Genomic DNA, 17728 nt, shown 5'->3' with positions numbered 1-17728 from the left:
TGTCAAGAACGTCCCATGTTATTTTGCATCCCTAAAACCTCCTGCTCTCCTTCCAGAAAGATGTGGGACTGCCTTGGGTGCTGCTGAATATCTCTCCATGCCTGTGGGATATATTGCATGGGAATAAATGTGTATTTGGGAACAATCTCAGTGCACTTCCAATTCCAAAGAGACAAAGGAATGTAAACTTACCTGTCTGCAGAAAGACCTCTTCTTTCTGCTCTGTTCAATGGTTTTCTTTTTCTAGCAAATGGCAGGATATTTTCAGAGCGGCACAGGGACTCTGGAATTATGTTTGACAGTAAAAGGCATTGAGCTTAAAGTATCATAGTCCCTTTCAAGTCTGCTGAGATACTTAATAAGTTGAATCCAACATTTTCAGGATGCGAGCAACCTCTCCAATACAGTTCTGAATTACTTTGGGAGCTGCAACTTAAAATATGCTTTTTTACGACATTTTGAGCACAAATACTTTAGTATCCAGGCTTTTGCCAGTTCCCCAAGTCAAAATGACATAAAATAGCAAGCATTAGTGCCACCATGGGATACTCCAGGCAAATTCTGTTGATGCCTCAGTTAAGGACAGAGCAGGCTTTCCTTTTGGTTCAGGTTGGATTATTCCAGACTAAACATACATTAAAAATGCTAAGGTCCATTACTTTCTGGAATATAGGGTTCCTCCTGTGACTTTACAAGATGAAAGCAAAGGAGACGAACACATTTTTCTCCAAATAAATTTGAACATAAACATAAAACAGGAATCCCTTCCAGAAGCAAGCAGTGGTAGGAATTCATGGCTGTTTTGTCTGGTAATGCAAACTAGTGGGACTCGGATGAGCATTCTGGGCCAGATAAAACAAATCTTCTGCTCTCTCAACTACAACTGCACTGGGTACATTATTGCTTGCTGAAGATCCTGCCCAGGGAGCTATTGCAGAGAAGCAGCCTGTTTGTATTCTGGCTGTTTGGAAAGCCTGGAGAGGAGACCACATGAAAAGCCTTTCAAGGTTTTCTCAGAGAACACAGAATGCACAGCACTGACAGGATCTGGCCAAGCCTGGTACAACAGCTGGGAAGGAAATGCTGGATTTCGGGTGGGTGTCTGGTTGCTGTAGGTGTGGACAGGTGTATAGTTCTGCCTGTTTGGTCAGAAGAGCTGATCCTTGAAATTGTGGCAGAGCATGATTTGCCTTTCACCTCAGTTCCTCTGCAGTGGCATAGGGCTGATGGGGAAAGGGGGTAAAATCAGAGCTCCTTGATTAACCTACCATCAGTACCCTGGGATGAACAAAATGCAGTGGTAGGAATTCATGGCTGTTTTGTCTGGTAATGCAAACTAGTGGGACTCGGATGAGCATTCTGGGCCAGATAAAACAAATCTTCTGCTCTCTCAACTACAATTGCACTGGGTACATTATTGCTTGCTGAAGATCTTGCCCAGGGAGCTATTGCAGAGAAGCAGCCTGTTTGTATTCTGGCTGTTTGGAAAGCCTGGAGAGGAGACCACATGAAAAGCCTTTCAAGGTTTTCTCAGAGAACACAGAATGCACAGCACTGACAGGATCTGGCCAAGCCTGGTACAACAGCTGGGAAGGAAATGCTGGATTTCTGGTGGGTGTCTGGTTGCTGTAGGTGTGGACAGGTGTATAGTTCTGCCTGTTTGGTCAGAAGAGCTGATCCTTGAAATTGTGGCAGAGCATGATTTGCCTTTCACCTCAGTTCCTCTGCAGTGGCATAGGGCTGATGGGGAAAGGGGGTAAAATCAGAGCTCCTTGATTAACCTACCATCAGTACCCTGGGATGAACAAAATGTTAGAGATGGGGGATCTCTTGACCCACCTGCAAGGCAGACACCATGCAAAATGAAAAGCCTAATGCACCACTCTTTATCCAAGAGACACCCCAGGATGCTCCTGTCTAAGCAGACACGCCAGTCTTTGTGGATGTGTCTGACAGCCTTTCATAAGCTGAGCCCTTTCTGGCAAGGAAGGCTGCTGGAGGATTCTTTCAGTTCCATGTTTTTACTCTAATTCAAATTGCTAATCTGAATTAAGTCCTGACATTGGTTTTTGAGATAACCCTTGATTGGCCATATATGATCTGACTGAGAAGGAAGGTTTTTTTCTCTAATAAATAAATCATGGTAACACAATGATTTGTTTGCTACTAAATGATTTTGACACCAATAGTTTTGTTGTAACACAGCCAGTTGTGAGTTTAAGCAATGTTCTTTTGTTACTTGTACCACTAACGGCAAGGAATAATGACATAAAAGACAGTGAAGGACAATGTTACAAAATAGTCAGAGCTGGAGTACATCTGAATTTTGGCTCACTCAGCACTCGGGCAAGCCTGCAGTAAAATTAATCCTGTCCTAACCCTGCTTTTCTTTACAGACATTTCTAAAACTTCTGACCCTCAAGTCGTTGTGATGAAATCAAAGAAACTGGAAGGAGATGGCAGCACTGGGAAAGCAGCTTGTTTGGCAAGGAACTCCCCTACAAAGAACATCAGCTTGGAGATGCCCTCTCAGGAGGTCGTCTATGAACAGGGCACATCCATTTTGACATCAGAGGGGTTGTACAATGCAATTAAAGTGGTCAGGCTGACAAAAGACACGGAGGTGACCTGCATGGCCAAATTTGACAACCGCATGATAACAGCACAGCCAGGTACAGTTTGGTGGCACAGATGTCACTTATTCCTGGAGACAGTGGCCTGTGGGCTTTGTGTTCTCCTTCTGGACAGCACTGCCCCAGGCAGCCAGCAGAAATTAGAAAGACATTTGCGATTTCAGCAGGGAGAGCTGAGAGATGTTTCAAAGCATCTAAAAGAAATGGGTTTTCAACTATTTAATTACTTTCAGATACCTTTTTTGGGAAGAAAAGGGAAGACACCATCAATTTCTTTAAAATGTGCATTTCCTTAGGATTCAATATTTTAGCCTATAGCAGGAAACCTGCTGCAGCACAAGCTGGAACCACCCTTCCAATACCAACACAAAAAGTTAAAGGTGGGGTATGTTGTGAGAGTTTTTTAACTAAATGAATTGTCATATTTGTTGGGTTTACTCTCTTAGTCCTGAAGGCCATTCAATTAGTAAAACCAAAATAATGCACGACTTCCTCTGTTTCCTGCAACTGCATGGAGAAATTGACTCTTCAAAATGATGTCGGAATTTATCCCGACCAGCTAAGGCCCACTCTGTGCTTGCCTCCGATTTTCTATGAGAAATATCATCTAAACATATTTTTAATCCTGTATAAATGGTGGATATAGTTTAAAATGTCTTTTCTTTATCATGCTACAGAAGAGAAGCCTGAAGAACCAGTAACAGGGTTTGGGGAACCAAACAGAACCAGAACAGTGTCAGAGGCCAGTGACAGGGTTTGCAACAGCACAGCCCCCTCAGCACAAGGTGAGTTACCCAAACAGGATAGTGAAGTTACATTGCTCTCCAGGGGATGACGAGGGAGGAAAATGCTCCTGTCAGCAGAGAAGAAACCCTGCTGTTGTTTTGCACTCAGGGATAGGAGCAAGGGGCCACCAGAAAATAATCTGGGGTGGTTTGATGGAGTGATAGTTGCCATAACAACTTGGTTCTTACCGAACAGAGCTCAGCCCACACCTTCCCCAGCTCATGCCCTCTCTCAAGCTACAGGCAGGATGCTGTGGTCACCATTTCTGACTCAGTTCCACCAGGCAGCATTAACCCTCCCCTGCTTTTGAGAACACAAGGTAACCACATCCTGAAGGGGAAAGAAGGCTTTGCTTCCCCTGCCTGAGTTCCTGGAGCCTTCAAGAGAGCCTCTGCACAGGACATAGCAAGGGGTGCTGCATTGAGCTTGCTCAGCTCAGACCCTCAGGCCCTGCAGACACCCAGAGAAGAGCCTCAGCCCTTGCAGAAGCTCTGTGAAATTTGTGAAATTTGCATGGCAAATTCAAATCCAGTGAAATGCTCATTTAGTATATTCTGCCACCGTAACATCAGTGAGGGGGAGCTGTTCACCAGTATTTTCATCCTGATTTTCCAGTGACACCCAGAATGTTTTTCTCAAGCACTCCACACGTTTTTCCAATTTCTCAGGTAGATTTACATTATAAGCATATTGCCTCAGACAAAACCAGAGGAATCAGATGCATAGGAGGGAAAGGACATTAAAATACCCTCTGTTGAAAGAAGCACATTTGCATGTGGAATTATCCTGTCATCTGAAAAAACAATATTGTCCTGATTCCTAAATAATGGAGGATGATTATAAGAAGAACTCTTTGGTACAATACATTTTCATAGTACTACTTCTCTTCTACTAGAGACTAATTTGCATCCATATTTGATTCTGCTCACAGTCTTTGGAAATCTCCAGGGGCTGAGCCACTGTCCCTAGAGACATTCAAAAGTCACCTGGTCATGGTCTTTGCCAAACAGCTCCAGACAGTCCTGCTAGAGCAGGGGACACCCAGTCACCTCCAGAGGTCCCTTCATACCTCAATTCTTCTCAATTTCTGTGACATCTTTCTCATACTGACAGGAATTATAAGAAGTTCAAAATTTCTTCATATACCTTTAGTAAGGGGTTTTGTTCACCTTTGCCCAGGGGGAAAAGAAATGAAGTTTATTTTCAAAGGACTGTTCCAGCACTCTAAGCCTGATTAGCTTCACACCTCAGCAGACTGGGAGCAGGACACAAGATACACAAAAGATAATGACCATTAATGAACATCAGCTCCAGACATCAGCCCTGGCATGGTCAGAGAAACCTGGTCTGGGAAAAGATCAATGAGAGAATGAAGAATGAAAACCAAAATAACATTGAAGGTGAAGGGATCAATAAAAACCAAATACTACAAACTGTGGAACTTGGGATCAATGATCATTAAACCAATGAATTTCCCTGGGTTTTCACTGTAGAAGTACTAGAACACTCCAGTGAAAACCTCGTGTGATGGAAGCATTTTCTCTGCACAACCCATGCAATGTGTGGATTAAATTATCTCTCTTGCCCATCTTGGCCAGAATAAAGTAATGCCTTGATCCTCTAACACTAAAAAAAAAAAAAGTGGGAGAGTTTTTGTTTTTCTCACAGTTTCAGTGACAAGATCACCCAAAACATGAACTTCAATAAAACTTTTGAAGTAATTTGAGGAAAATTTTCACCTCTAGCACATTCATTTTTCCTATCCCTTAGTGAGACTCACACATGGAGTGTGGTATCTGACATTGGTCCTGCTGAGCAACCCAAAATGGTGAGAGCTCTCTCCAGTGGCAGAGAACATTAAAAGCATCCTGAACGAATAAACCTCTCTCCAAGAGGTTACATGGGAAAACATCATGAAGAACTCCGTGACAATGGGCAATCCTAAACAGCTTTTTGTACCACTGAATCCATCTGCTGTCTTACACAGCATTAATAGTACAATGTAATAATCACATTACTGCATCTCTTGGATATAATCTAACCTCTCTGTTTTGTGTCCTGAAATACTAAAAAGTTCCTGGTAAAGTTAGATCTATTGATGTAAACTGAACTGCTTTCTGTGGTCTCTCCTGCTACCTTCTGGCCAAAGTGTTTATTGTTCTCACAACACTTTCAAATTCATGAAATCCCGCAAATAGCTCAAGCAGCAGATGAAAAGCAAAAAAACAACCAACTAAAGAAACCACCCAAACCCCACAAGAAGTGTTGTGCTTGGGCATTCTACAAATGAAACTTCTTTGCTCTTCATTTGCATTCTGGAAAGCCATCAGGAACAGTTGAAAACTCTCGTGAAGTGATACTGAGGCTTTGGAAAGATCAGAATCAGGAAACTGAAAGAGCTGAAAAACTAAGGTGAGATTTGATTGAAACTTCAAACTAAAGCATGATTAGAGCTGAAAGTTACATATAACAGAAGAAATGGAGTAAAATACAGGAAGCACTTGCAGCATTGCTTTCAAAATTCCTTAGGAATCTCAATCTGAAATACTGCAGCAGTCTTACACTTGGGCTTCCTGACCATGTTCTGTAGAGATCAGGCTAAATATCTCAGTAAGTCCCCCATTCCTGACTTGTGATCAGAACGGTGTTGCTGTCAGATTTTGCCTTGGATTCACAGGTGAGAAACTGTGGGTTTGCTGAATTCTGTGATAAGCATTTTCAAAGGTCAGAAAATACTGGAGGAGAGGGGAACACTGGTAATAAAAAGTGGTATGTGGAAAATTATATAGACTCACCCAACCCAAGTGAGCACCACAACGTGTTGGTTAATTCCTCTACAGACCTGTTTTTATCTGGATTTTTGTCAGGATGCAGTGAGTGATGTGTGCCCTGATTTGGTGCAGGAAGTAGAACTACATGGGGTTGAAATAAGGACATCAACATTACTGCATTTCTGAAAATCTCCCATAAGCAATTCATCCACTTAAACATGTGTGGAACAACGCAGGATATGCAAGGAAGAGCTGAAATGGACATATCCATCACAGAAACTGTTAGGAGGATGGTTAATTACCTGATGCAGGGGCAAGTTCGTTTTCTCTCTTTCCCTTATATTTCAGTCAGCAGATCTTGTCTGAACTGAAGTATTGGGAACCTGATCTTCCCCCGAAAAACCATTCAGGACTGGGGAGTGCAGAGCCCCTGGAAATGTCTGTCTTTCCAAAGCACAGATTTGAAAATAGATGTCAACTGTAGAATTTCTGTAGGGATGCCCCTAGCTGATTCCTGGCTATGCCAAAGCCTCGCACAATCAGGGCACTTAATCTTTTGTGACCTGTATTGAAATGTAACCTGCAAGCAGACAGACACACCCCAGACTTCATTATGTGGGCACCTCTAACAGGCATTGTGCACACACAGTTTTATTTTGTTGGCCAATAGAGTCTCTGGCCATGGGGTTCCACCTGCCTGGGTGCACTGCAGGATCATCCTTGGGACAACATCTTTCACTAATGCTGGACGGGAGCCACCTCCAGAGGCTGAGAGTTTCTGTCCTCTTCCCAATTCCCTTCTCAGTGCCCACAGCCCTGCAAAATATCATCATGGGGAGCACCCATGGGAACATACACAGGGTTAGGTCCCACAGCCACAGGAACAGCCCCAGCATTGTTGGCAACAGTGGCTCCATACCTGATACCACTAATGCTGACATCAAATTTGTCTCCAGCCCACTCAGGGCAGATCTGATCTTATCTCAATCCTTAAAGCCCCACACTGGATGCCAAATGAGGCAGTTGTGCTTTAGGAATTTCCCAATGTAGTGTTCCCTCTGAGACACTCCAAAGCAAGCCTGAGGCTGTTTCACTGAATCACAGAAAGTAGGAATATGGAGAGGGCTTAACAGAAAAATGAGAAGCACCCAGGGTGAGAGACACTCAGGAGAGCACCAAGAGCTTCAAGTTCTGCTCCGCGTGCCCCACCTCTCCCCCTCACTGTTGTCATAGGCAGAGGGAGGGACCAGCAGGGACTGGGCCTGAGAGCAGTGACACAGGCCCAGGCAGGGCAGGAGTGGGCAGAGCTGCTGTGCAGGCACAGAGAAGCTGGAGAGAGGCCACTCAGAGCGGGCCTGGCCATGTGGAGTGCCCTGTGCCTGGGCTTCTTGCCCATTGTAGGTGAGTGAAGGCAAGGGCTGATGGCCCCGGAGCTGAGCGTGGCCCTGGGCTCTGCAGGGCTCTGGGGAGCTGTGCTGAGCGCTGGCAGCCAGAGCTGTGCCTTGGCTGGAGCTGCCCAGCCATGCCTGTGGGGCACGGGGAGAGCAGCCCTTCTCCTCTTGTGCCTCTGAGCTCGGCACCTCCATGCCAGCTGCCTCCTCTGCAGCCTGGGCACACGCAGGGCACCTCCCTGCTGCACTCACATCTCGGGGCCCAGCGCTTTGCCTGGCACTGGACACTGCTCCTGGGGCACTGCGGCCCCTCTGGCACAGCCCAGCTGGGGCATGGCAGCACAGGGCACAACCCCACTGCCTGGGACAGCCCTTTGTCTTTGCTGTGCTCACCTAGAGCTGGATCAGAGACAGAAGAATGGGTTTCTCACCATGCTGTCTTGGCAAGGACAAAGGACTTTGTCCCATCATGGTGCAAATCCTTCCTGCTTCTTTGGGGAAAATCAGAAGAAGCTGCCTTTGTGACTGGGAGAAGGAGGGAGGGAAATGTGGTGTCTCCTTCCTTGTGAGCCTTGCTAGCTGCCACCAGCTCTGCCCATTTGTGTCAGCTGGCTTCCAAGAGGAGGATTTTTTCCTCCCACAGGTCCAGTGCCTGTCCAAGGCCACACCAGCACTGCCTTAAACATTGATGGATCTTGCAGTGACTGTGCTTTGTTCTTGCTCTCTGCAGCAGTCACTGGCCAGGTGACCTTGGAGCAGAACCCCAGGGGAGTGACCGTGCAAGAGGGAAATGGAGTCACCATCCAGTGCAGCATGAAGAGAGCCCGTATGAGCAGCTACTTCATGTACTGGTACCGTTGGGGCCCACGGGGCAAGGAATGGATTTCCACAGATGGTACTACCTATGAAGGTTTTCAAGATCGCTTTAAGGCAAGGCTGAAGAGCTCCCAGAACAGCTACACACTTGAGATCCTGGCAGTAAATCAAGGCGATGCAGCAACGTATTACTGCAGAGCAGACTCACCCTGGAGCAGCTCTGCAGCAGAGTGAGCCAAAAACCAGCAGATGGGGAAGATAGATCGCTCAGCATTTCCTACAGGCAGCTGCTCCCCAGAGCTCTTGTCAGGCAATGGCAGGTGCAGGAAACATCCCTCTGGCTTGGTGGCACTAAAAGGCACTGCAGGGAGGGCCGCTGGAAGGGCTGGTACCATTGATGGTGCAGGAGGATCTGTCCTGGGAACTGCACAGGCTGCAGTTTGGGAAAGTGCAGGTTTAGTGCACGTTGCCTGGGCTCCTGTCCAGCACAGCCTCATTTCTCCTCTGTGCCTTGGCTGCAGAGCCATGGGATGATGGAGATGTGTTGCTGGAGCTTCCAGAGTGCTGTGGAGGGTGCAGCCAGGCTGCTCAGGAAAGCCAAATCAGCAGGGATGACATTGCTCTACCCGGTGGCTGCTACAGAGAGCCTGACCAGGAAGAAGGAGTTGAGGTGTGGTGAGTTGACTTTGGTTGTCCTCCAGGGGCTCAGCAAGCTGCTGTCTCAGTGCCCCTCCTCTACTGGACAGGAGGAAAAATACACAGTTTATGTTTCTTGGTCCAGATATGGACCAAGAGATGTCCCAGCAGTGCCATCTTATGCAAACACATTGACCTGGAGAAAGGAATTGAGGTAACTGCCAATCAAATCAATATAGGTTAGTGAGAAATAAGAACAAATCATGAAACATCTCCTCCATGTGATCATGGCTCATGGACGGTGAATGTGGCTTACAATCACTTCAAAACATGTTTTCTTTGCCATTTCTTCTTTCTCATTCTTCTTTCTCATTCTCTTCCCCTGCTTCAGTGTGGAGTCCAACCCATGGATGACATTTCTCCAGGAACGTCTCCAGTGCAGGTTCCTCCCTCTGCCTGCAGTTCCTCACAAGCTCCTCCAGCCCAGTGGCTCCTTTCCATGGGGTGCAGCCTTTCAGAAACACACTGTGGCACTGTGGCTCCTCTGTGGGACACGGGTCCTGCCAGAAAACCTCTTCTGGCCTGGGCTACTCACTGCATGGGGCCACAGCTCCTGCCAGGAGCCTGCTTCAATGGGAGCTCTCCATGGAGTCACAGATTTTGTCAGGCCATGCCCACTTACTCCTATGTGGGGTCTTGTACTGTCTGCATAGTCAATATTTGCTCCACCACCTATCCCCCACTAAGTGAGAGGGACAAACCTTGGTTTCCAACCTTGGGCAGCTGAGGAATATCTGCTCTGCTCTCTGCAGCACCTCCCACCCCTCCTTCCTAAATCCTCCTCCTTGCTAATTGCAATACTGATGCTTAGAAGAATGGGGCTCAGCATGAGTCCTGCCTGAGACTGTGAGATTTTACCTCAGCGTTTGTTATTCTCAAGGCCCAGACAACACCAGCTCTTCCCAGCTCAGAATACCCTGGAGCAAAGACAAAACCCTGGAAGGGCAGCTCTGCTCAGCTCCTCTGGGGCTCCCATGGAGCCTCAGATTTGGCCGGGCAGGAGCTCAGCTCAGGAGGGGAGAGGGACAGGCAGGGGCAGAGACTGGAACAGGGACAGCAGAGACGCAGGGAGTACAGTTAATTTTCTTCATAGTAGCAGGAATGGGAGTGTGTTTTGAACCTGTGCTGGAAAGTGTGTTGGTAATTCAGGAGTGTTTGAGTTATTGCTGAGCAGCCCTTACATGGAGGGAAGGCCTCTACTGCTCCTCATTCCACCCACCAGTGAGGAGCTGAGGGTACACAAAATCTGGGAGGGAACACAGCTGGTTCAGCTGACCCCAGCTGACCAAAGAGGGATTCCAGGCCATAGGACATCATGCTCAGCATATAAAGATAGGGAAGAGGAAGGAAAGGGGGGATATTGAGTGATGACATTTGTATTTCCATGTAACTATTAACCATGATGGAGCTCTGCTTTTCTGGAATAGGTTGAACTCTTGGCTGTGAATGGGAAGCAGTCAACGAATTCCTTGCTTTGCTTTGCTTTGCTCACACATGCAGTGTTTGCCTTATTTATAAAAAATATTAATTTATTTGTTAAACCCATGAATTTTCTCACTTTTACTCTTCCAATTCTCTCCCAGTTCAATGAGGGGGCAAAGGAGCAAGCAGCCATGTGGTGCTTAGATACCATTGGTGGTTAAACCATGACAAAGAAACACAATGGGCACTGAAAGAACTGCAGTTTGAACATGGCAAAGCAGAACTGAACCACATTTGGATACTTCATGATATTTAAGGAGTCTCATAACAACATTGCAGTAGGATATAACAACAGTCAATTAATTGTATCTGAGGAAAGGGAAACACTGCACCAGGAACTGCACTGCTAAGATGGACTTTCCCAGGACATGATGAAAAACTCCTTCCCTGCACTCCCAGCTCTACCACCATGTGAATAAACACAAATAAACACAAGTGTTGTTCTTCCGAGCACTTGTGAATTCATTTCTTTCTTTACAAGTACAGTCTTTCATGGAAGACATAGGGAGACCTGTGCCAATGCATCCAGGGGCTTGTGTTTCTCCCAAATCGGAGTTACAGACACCAGAGGGTCAGGCAGGTGTCCCCAGGCTTTCCTACAGTTCCCCCATTGGTGCTGTCACATGAAAGCAGAAGGCTTCCTCATCCCTTAGTGTAGGGAGATTTAATTGACCCGTAGCGTTTAATTTGTCAATGCCCCAGAAAAGCCAAGATGCTTGGGCAAGCCACCCCATCAGTGTCCAATTCGGGGGACACTGCACTGAGCCATCCTGCTGGATCAGAGGGCAGCTCAATTGACTCAGTCAGGGAAACGCCATCAGCCTCAGGAAGACCCCGCAGCAGGTCTTCCCCCTTTATTGGAGTGTGTTCCCTACTGAATTTAGTTCCCACAGTTACCAGCTGATGGTAACTGCCAGCACCTGGCAAGAATTTACTCTGACAGTTTCAGAATACCACTCCCAGAAGCCCAGGGCCCCTGAGGGAGCATCCCCCACTGCTTGTGGGAGGCTGGCAACCACTATCCAGCCCTGTAGTTTTCAGCCGCTGCTTAGGCCTTATGGCTACAGCTTAACTCGACACCCTGTGTCCGCTCAACCCCCGTGGCTCCTGCCACAACTTCAGAGATCTTTCTTTGCCTCCTGGGTGTGCTCACCTCTGTTGTTCCGGCTCGCCACTCCAATGTTCCTGCTGCAGCACATTTCAGCACCCATAGTGGCACTGGGACAGGCTGCTCCCCGTGAGTTTTGCAGATGCAGCCATCTCCCCTCTCCTCCAGCGTCTGGGCCGCCATTGCCTCATGAGGGAGAGGAGCTCGCCCCACAGCGCCCCCTGCTGGAGCGGGGCAATCATCGCACCCGCCCTGCCCGGCCGGGAGCCAGCAGCGCCCCTGCTGGCTGTGCCCAGAACTGCACCACAGGGGAAAGCACCTGCGGCCGGGAGAGGCTGGGACCGGCTCTCTGCTTCTCTTTGCTGCTGCTGTTTGTTTGTTTGGGTTGTCATACACGTATCTATTAGTAAAGGACTGTTATTCCTTTTCCTATATCTTTGTCTGAAAGCCCTCTATAATAATTCATACAATTATATAATTATATTTATATTTATATAAGAAAAGTTATAAAAATTTGGAGGGAAGGGCATCATATTTTTCCATTCCAAGGTAGGTTCTCACGTCCCATGGCAGACAGCTGTCTTTCAAAGCAAGACACTGCTCCAGGCCATTGACAGGAAAAAGAAAGGCAGAACTGAGCTTTTGAAGCAACAAAATGCCAGCATTTGTGGCTTGTGGGTGGCTGTGAGCACAGGTGTCTCTCTGTGGCCACTCAAATGGAAAGGGGCTGTTTAACAGCCTGGGAGAGCTCAGGGAGGAGCAGGGTGAGGTCTCCCTGCTCTGGGAGGATTTGCCAGCCAGGGCAGGGGACATGAGAGGCACCTGTGTGTGCCCAGCCCTGGTACAGGAGGGGTTTAGAGCTTGTTCTCTTTTTCACTGCAATCCTTGGCATGAAAGGGCCCTCACCATTCAACCTGAGACCTTGGCTCTCACAGACAGATCATTTTAGACATTTGATAACCAGCTCCAGTTGAACAAGTGGGCAGGAAACTTCTGCCATTAGATATTTACATTTAAGTTCATATTTGTGTTCTTCTCTTTGTTTCATAGCATAGAGGAAGATTTTGGTAAGAGCAAAGATCCTTTTAATTTCAGATCCAACAATGGCCAGGAGCAGATGCAGGAAGAACAAGACCCTTCACTCTTTGATCCTCACTCCCAAGGTTTCAGTGCCTCTACACAACAAAATACAATCACTTTACCTGCTTTCACCTCTTACCTAAAACACCATGAAGACTTTCTAAGGTACTAAATGATCCCCAGGCACCAATTCTAAGAGACCAGAGGGCATTCCTCCTGCCTCTGAGCACTGCAACAGAGAGGAAAAAGGGGACAGCTTTCAGCAAGTCAGAAGAATTATCATAAGTGCTTTGAAATAACAAAAAAAGTACTGATAGTTTTCCTGCTTTCTATTCACTTTAACTCCATCAGACTTTTCAGAGGTGTCATGTAGTCCCCAAGTTCTCATTTACAACTCAAGATTTCAGATACTATTTTAGATTTTTCCTTGAAAGCCATATGGTGTTTATTCATGTGGTGTGTTGGATCTCAAACCACTGAAGAAGTCATGTGACTGCCTGTATAATCCAAAATTCTGTGTAGTGGAACTGAGGCAGTTTTTGCTATGAAATACCTCACTGTGTATGGGGGGCTGGGGGAGCCACAATGATATAAAGAGCATAAGGACCAGTATAAAAACCCAAAGAAGGAATAGGCAAAGGGGTTTTTTATGATGGTCTCTGTGATCCTAAAGTATCAGGTGTATCCCTCAGGAATTGTTGCTTTGCTTTCAGAGGTCTGCATACTTTTAAAGTACTTCAAGAACATCCCATGTTATTTTACATCCCTAAAACCTCCTGCTCTCCTTCCAGAAAGATGTGGGACTGCCTTGGGTGCTGCGAAATATCTCTCCATGTCTGTAGGATACGTTTCATGGGAATAAATGTGTATCTGGGAACAATCTCTCTGCACTTCCAGTTCCAAAAGGAACAAAGGAATGCAAATTTAGCATTGTGGAGGAAGACCTTTTCTTTCCATGCTGTTCAATGATTTTCTTTTAATAACTAAAGACAGGATATTTTCAGAGCTGCACAGGGACTCTGAAATTAATTTACAGCTCATCCTGTGACGTATAAGATGAATGCCAAGGAAAAGTACAACTTTTTGTTCAAATAAATTTTCCAAACATAAAACACAAATCCCTTCCCAGAAGCAAGCAGGAGTAGGAATTCACGGCTGTACTGTTCAGTGATGCAAACTAGTGGGAGTCAGGGTGAGCCTTCTGGGGTCAGATAAAACAAATCTTCTGCTCTCTCAACTACAACTGCACTGGGTACATTATTGCTTGCTGAAGATCCTGCCCAGGGAGCTATTGCAGAGAAGCAGCCTGTTTGTATTCTGGCTGTTTGGAAAGCCTGGAGAGGAGACCACATGAAAAGCCTTTCAAGGTTTTCTCAGAGAACACAGAATGCACAGCACTGACAGGATCTGGCCAAGCCTGGTACAACAGCTGGGAAGGAAATGCTGGATTTCTGGTGGGTGTCTGGTTGCTGTAGGTGTGGACAAGTGTGCAGTTCTGCTTGCTTGATCAGGAGAGCTGATCCATGAAGTTGTGGCAGAGCACGATTTGCCTTTCACCTCAGTTCCTCAGCAGTGGCATAGGGCTGATGGGGAAAGGGGGTAAAATCAGAGCTCCTTGATCAACCTTCCATCAGTACCCTGGGATGAACAAAATGTCAGAGCTGGGGGATCTCTTGACCCACCCGCAAGGCAGACACCATGCAAAATGAAAACCCTAATGCACCACTCTTTACCCAAGAGACACCCCAGGACGCTCCTTTCTAAGCAGACACGCCAGTCTTTGTGGATGTGTCTGACAGCCTTTCATAAGCTGAGCCCTTTCTGGCAAGGAAGGCTGCTGGAGGATTCCTTTCAGTTCCATGTTTTTAGTCTAATTCAATTTACTAATTTGAGATAAGTCCTGACATTGGTTTTTGAGATCATCCTTGATTCTCAACATATGACCTGACCTAGAGGCAAAGGTATTTTGTTTAAAAAACAAATCATAGAATCACAATGATTTGTTTGCTACTAAATTCTTTTGACACCAATTGTTTTCTTGTAAGACAGCTAGCTGTGAGTTTAAGCAATCTTCTTTCGTTACTTGCATGTCCTATGGTGAGGAATAATGACATAAAAGACAGTAAATGGGATTGTTACAAATTAGTCCCAGCTGGAGTATATGTGAGTTGTGAGTCACTCAGCACTCAGGAAAGCCTGCAGTAAAATCAATCATGCCTAAACCATGCGGTTTCTAACATACAGTCCAAAAAATTCTATCCTAGAAATAGTTGAGAAATCAACTACATCACAAGATGGTGGCACCACTGTGGAAACAACACCTTTGCCAACGATTTTCCATACCAAGAACATCAGCTCTGAGGAACAGAACACAACAGAGCTGATCTGCACGGACAAGTTCGACAGCAGCATGGTAACAATCCTGCCAGGTACAGTTTGGTGGCACAGCTGCAACACATTTCTAGGGACAATATCCTGTGGGGCTTGGTGCTCGCCTGCCTGTCAGCATTGCCCTGGACAGCCAGCAGAAATCAGAAAGATATTTGGTATTTCAACAGGGAGAGCTGAAAGATGTTTCAAAGCATCTGAAAGACATGGTTTCAACTGCTTAATAACTTTGGGAGAAAGAGGCTAGACACAGTCTATTTCATTAAAACGTGAATTTTCTTATGACTACATATTTCACCCTGCAGCAGCAAATCTACTGCAGGACAACCTGGAACAGCCTATCCAACACCAACAAAAAGTTCAAAGTGGGGCATATTATGAGGGTTTTTTACTAAATCACATTTTATATTTTGTGGGATTGGTTTTGTACTCCTGAAGGTCATTCAAGGTGCTGAAGGGCTAGTAGGAGTGTTTGCAACAGCAGAGACCCCTCAGCTGGGTAACAAGGTGAGTTACCCAAACAGGATAGTGAAGTTACATTGCTCTCTGGGGGATAAAGGCATGGAAATGTATTTTCTCCAGGGCAGAGGACTCAGGACACAACACATTCAGCAGACACAAGCTGCTGTTCCAAGCTTGCTCCTGCAGTTACACACAAGCCCCAGGAAGCAAAAAGCAACAGGGACAGACCCTGGGCTCCCCTGTTGCTGCCATGTTCTCTCTCGCCTGTTCCTTTGCTGCTCTTCCTTTCCCTGAAACTGCCACCTGTGCATTTCCCACTTTCTGCCAAGATCACAACACCAAAACCTAGACCATGATGTCTCCCCTCTTTTCTGGTCACTGAGCAGACCCTGAAGAGCAGAGAGTGAACATGCTGTCCATGGCTGTGCTGGGTTTGAGAGTCCTGCTGGCAAAAGGCATCGCCTTCAATATCCTCATGAGTATCAAATTGGTTCTTTTCTGAGGTAAGGGAGCTCACAGCTTGGTGTCTGGAAAGCCTGGAAGCATATGCCAGAAGTGACTGCCTTTCCATGTGTCTGTCCCTAGCCCCACAAGGAATCATGCCTATTCATCTGCTCCTGATTCCATTCCACAGCCCTTGCAAGTATTCTGGGGAAAAGACAACAACAATAACCGAACCACACACAAGAAAATCAGTTTTTCCCCTAAAAACCAATTGAGACAAGTCTATCATGACTCCCAAAGGACAAAGGAAAAAGCATTTTTCTGTATTCAGATCTCAGTTCTTGAGGCCATTCCACAGCCCTTGCAAGTATTCTGGGGAAAAGACAACAACAATAACCGAACCACATACAAGAAAATAATTTATCCCCCTAAAAATTCAATTAAGACAAGCAGTTTGTGCCTCCCAAAGGACAAAGCAAAGAGTGTATTTCTGTATTCAAAGTTCAGTTCTTGAGGATGGTTCCCAAATTTTGTTTGCCAGAGAAACTCTGGTATTACCTGAACAGTCTAAGAAATATTGACTATATTGAGTGGCAGAATACAAAGCCGGGAGAAAAATCCAGACAAATAAGGATTCAAAGGCAAGGATCCCAATATAAAAACATTTGGCAGTAAAGAGAGGAAGGCGAAGAGTTTTAAAATTAAAGTATCAGAAGAGGAACAAAATATTGTCCAGCCTAACTTTTGTGATTGCATCTGTCATCATCTGACAGTTATCAAGCAGTGGTTCACAGGTCCAGTTTTATTAAATGTAATTTAAACCTCCCTTTGCTCTTCCAGACATGGGGAATGAACCTGAAGAAGAGCAGGAAAGAATGTGAACCAGCAGCACAAGGGGGTGGAACAAGCAGGGGCAGAGCTGCTGGCAGACACCACCCAGGACACAAGGCAGCACCTTCCCCTGAAGACACTGAACACTCTTCACTCCTGCCTGCCCAGCTGATTTACACTGAAGAGTTTCAAGTGCTTTTGCTGCTTCCTCTCCTCTGACAACTGAGGAGAGTGGATTTCTCCTCATCCTCCTGCTAAGCAGATCTCCCCACTCTTCTGGCATTTGCACACAAGTGTCCAACCTGCTTCAACAGCTTTGGAAACTCCAGGGCTCACTCTAGATAGATGGCCTTTTAAAAGCACCTTTCCCAAGCATGCTGTGTTTCTGCCTGTGGAACTGGAGAAGCACTGCTGGGGCAATTCAAGCCCAGTAGCTGCCATTTGTAGCTTTGGGTTTTAGATAGATTCAATAAATGTGTATTGCAGCTAAGAAGAGCTCTGTAAAATCTGGAGTGATTTAATTTATCCAGACAATGTCAATTTCTTTATTAAGCCTTTATTTATTCTGCTGAAAACTCTGGCAGTGAGTGTTTCATTGACCTAAAGCCCTCAGTTCATGACAGGGTCCCAGATTGTCCCCACTAAGCAGTGGCTTTTCACTTTGCATTGGCAATGCAGAACATTCAGCTTAACAAAACAGGAGAACAGAAGTGTTTTCAGAAGAAATCTCACAACTTGGAGCTTTAGTGCAGTCCATTGTAAGACTGTCTTAGTGCAGTTGATTCCACATAAGGGGACGGTATCTGCAGCTCTGCCACCTGATACAAGGTGTGGAAAGTT

General features: G+C 46.1%; 1 gene segment (V, D, J or C); it reads left to right on the top strand.

Annotated features, from left to right (window-relative positions):
• Positions 1-1473: 1473 nt before the first annotated feature.
• Positions 1474-17435, top strand: LOC120504510. The segment is given in 5 exon segments: positions 1474-1611; positions 2397-2672; positions 3311-3418; positions 16000-16116; positions 16898-17435. Coding segments are annotated over 4 exon segments (567 nt in total).
• Positions 17436-17728: the final 293 nt, after the last annotated feature.

This window comes from Passer montanus, unplaced genomic scaffold, assembly GCF_014805655.1.
Source record: "Passer montanus isolate IOZ18808 unplaced genomic scaffold, ASM1480565v1 scaffold297, whole genome shotgun sequence".
NCBI lineage: Eukaryota > Metazoa > Chordata > Aves > Passeriformes > Passeridae > Passer > Passer montanus.
This window is presented reverse-complemented; position numbering and strand designations above follow the sequence as displayed.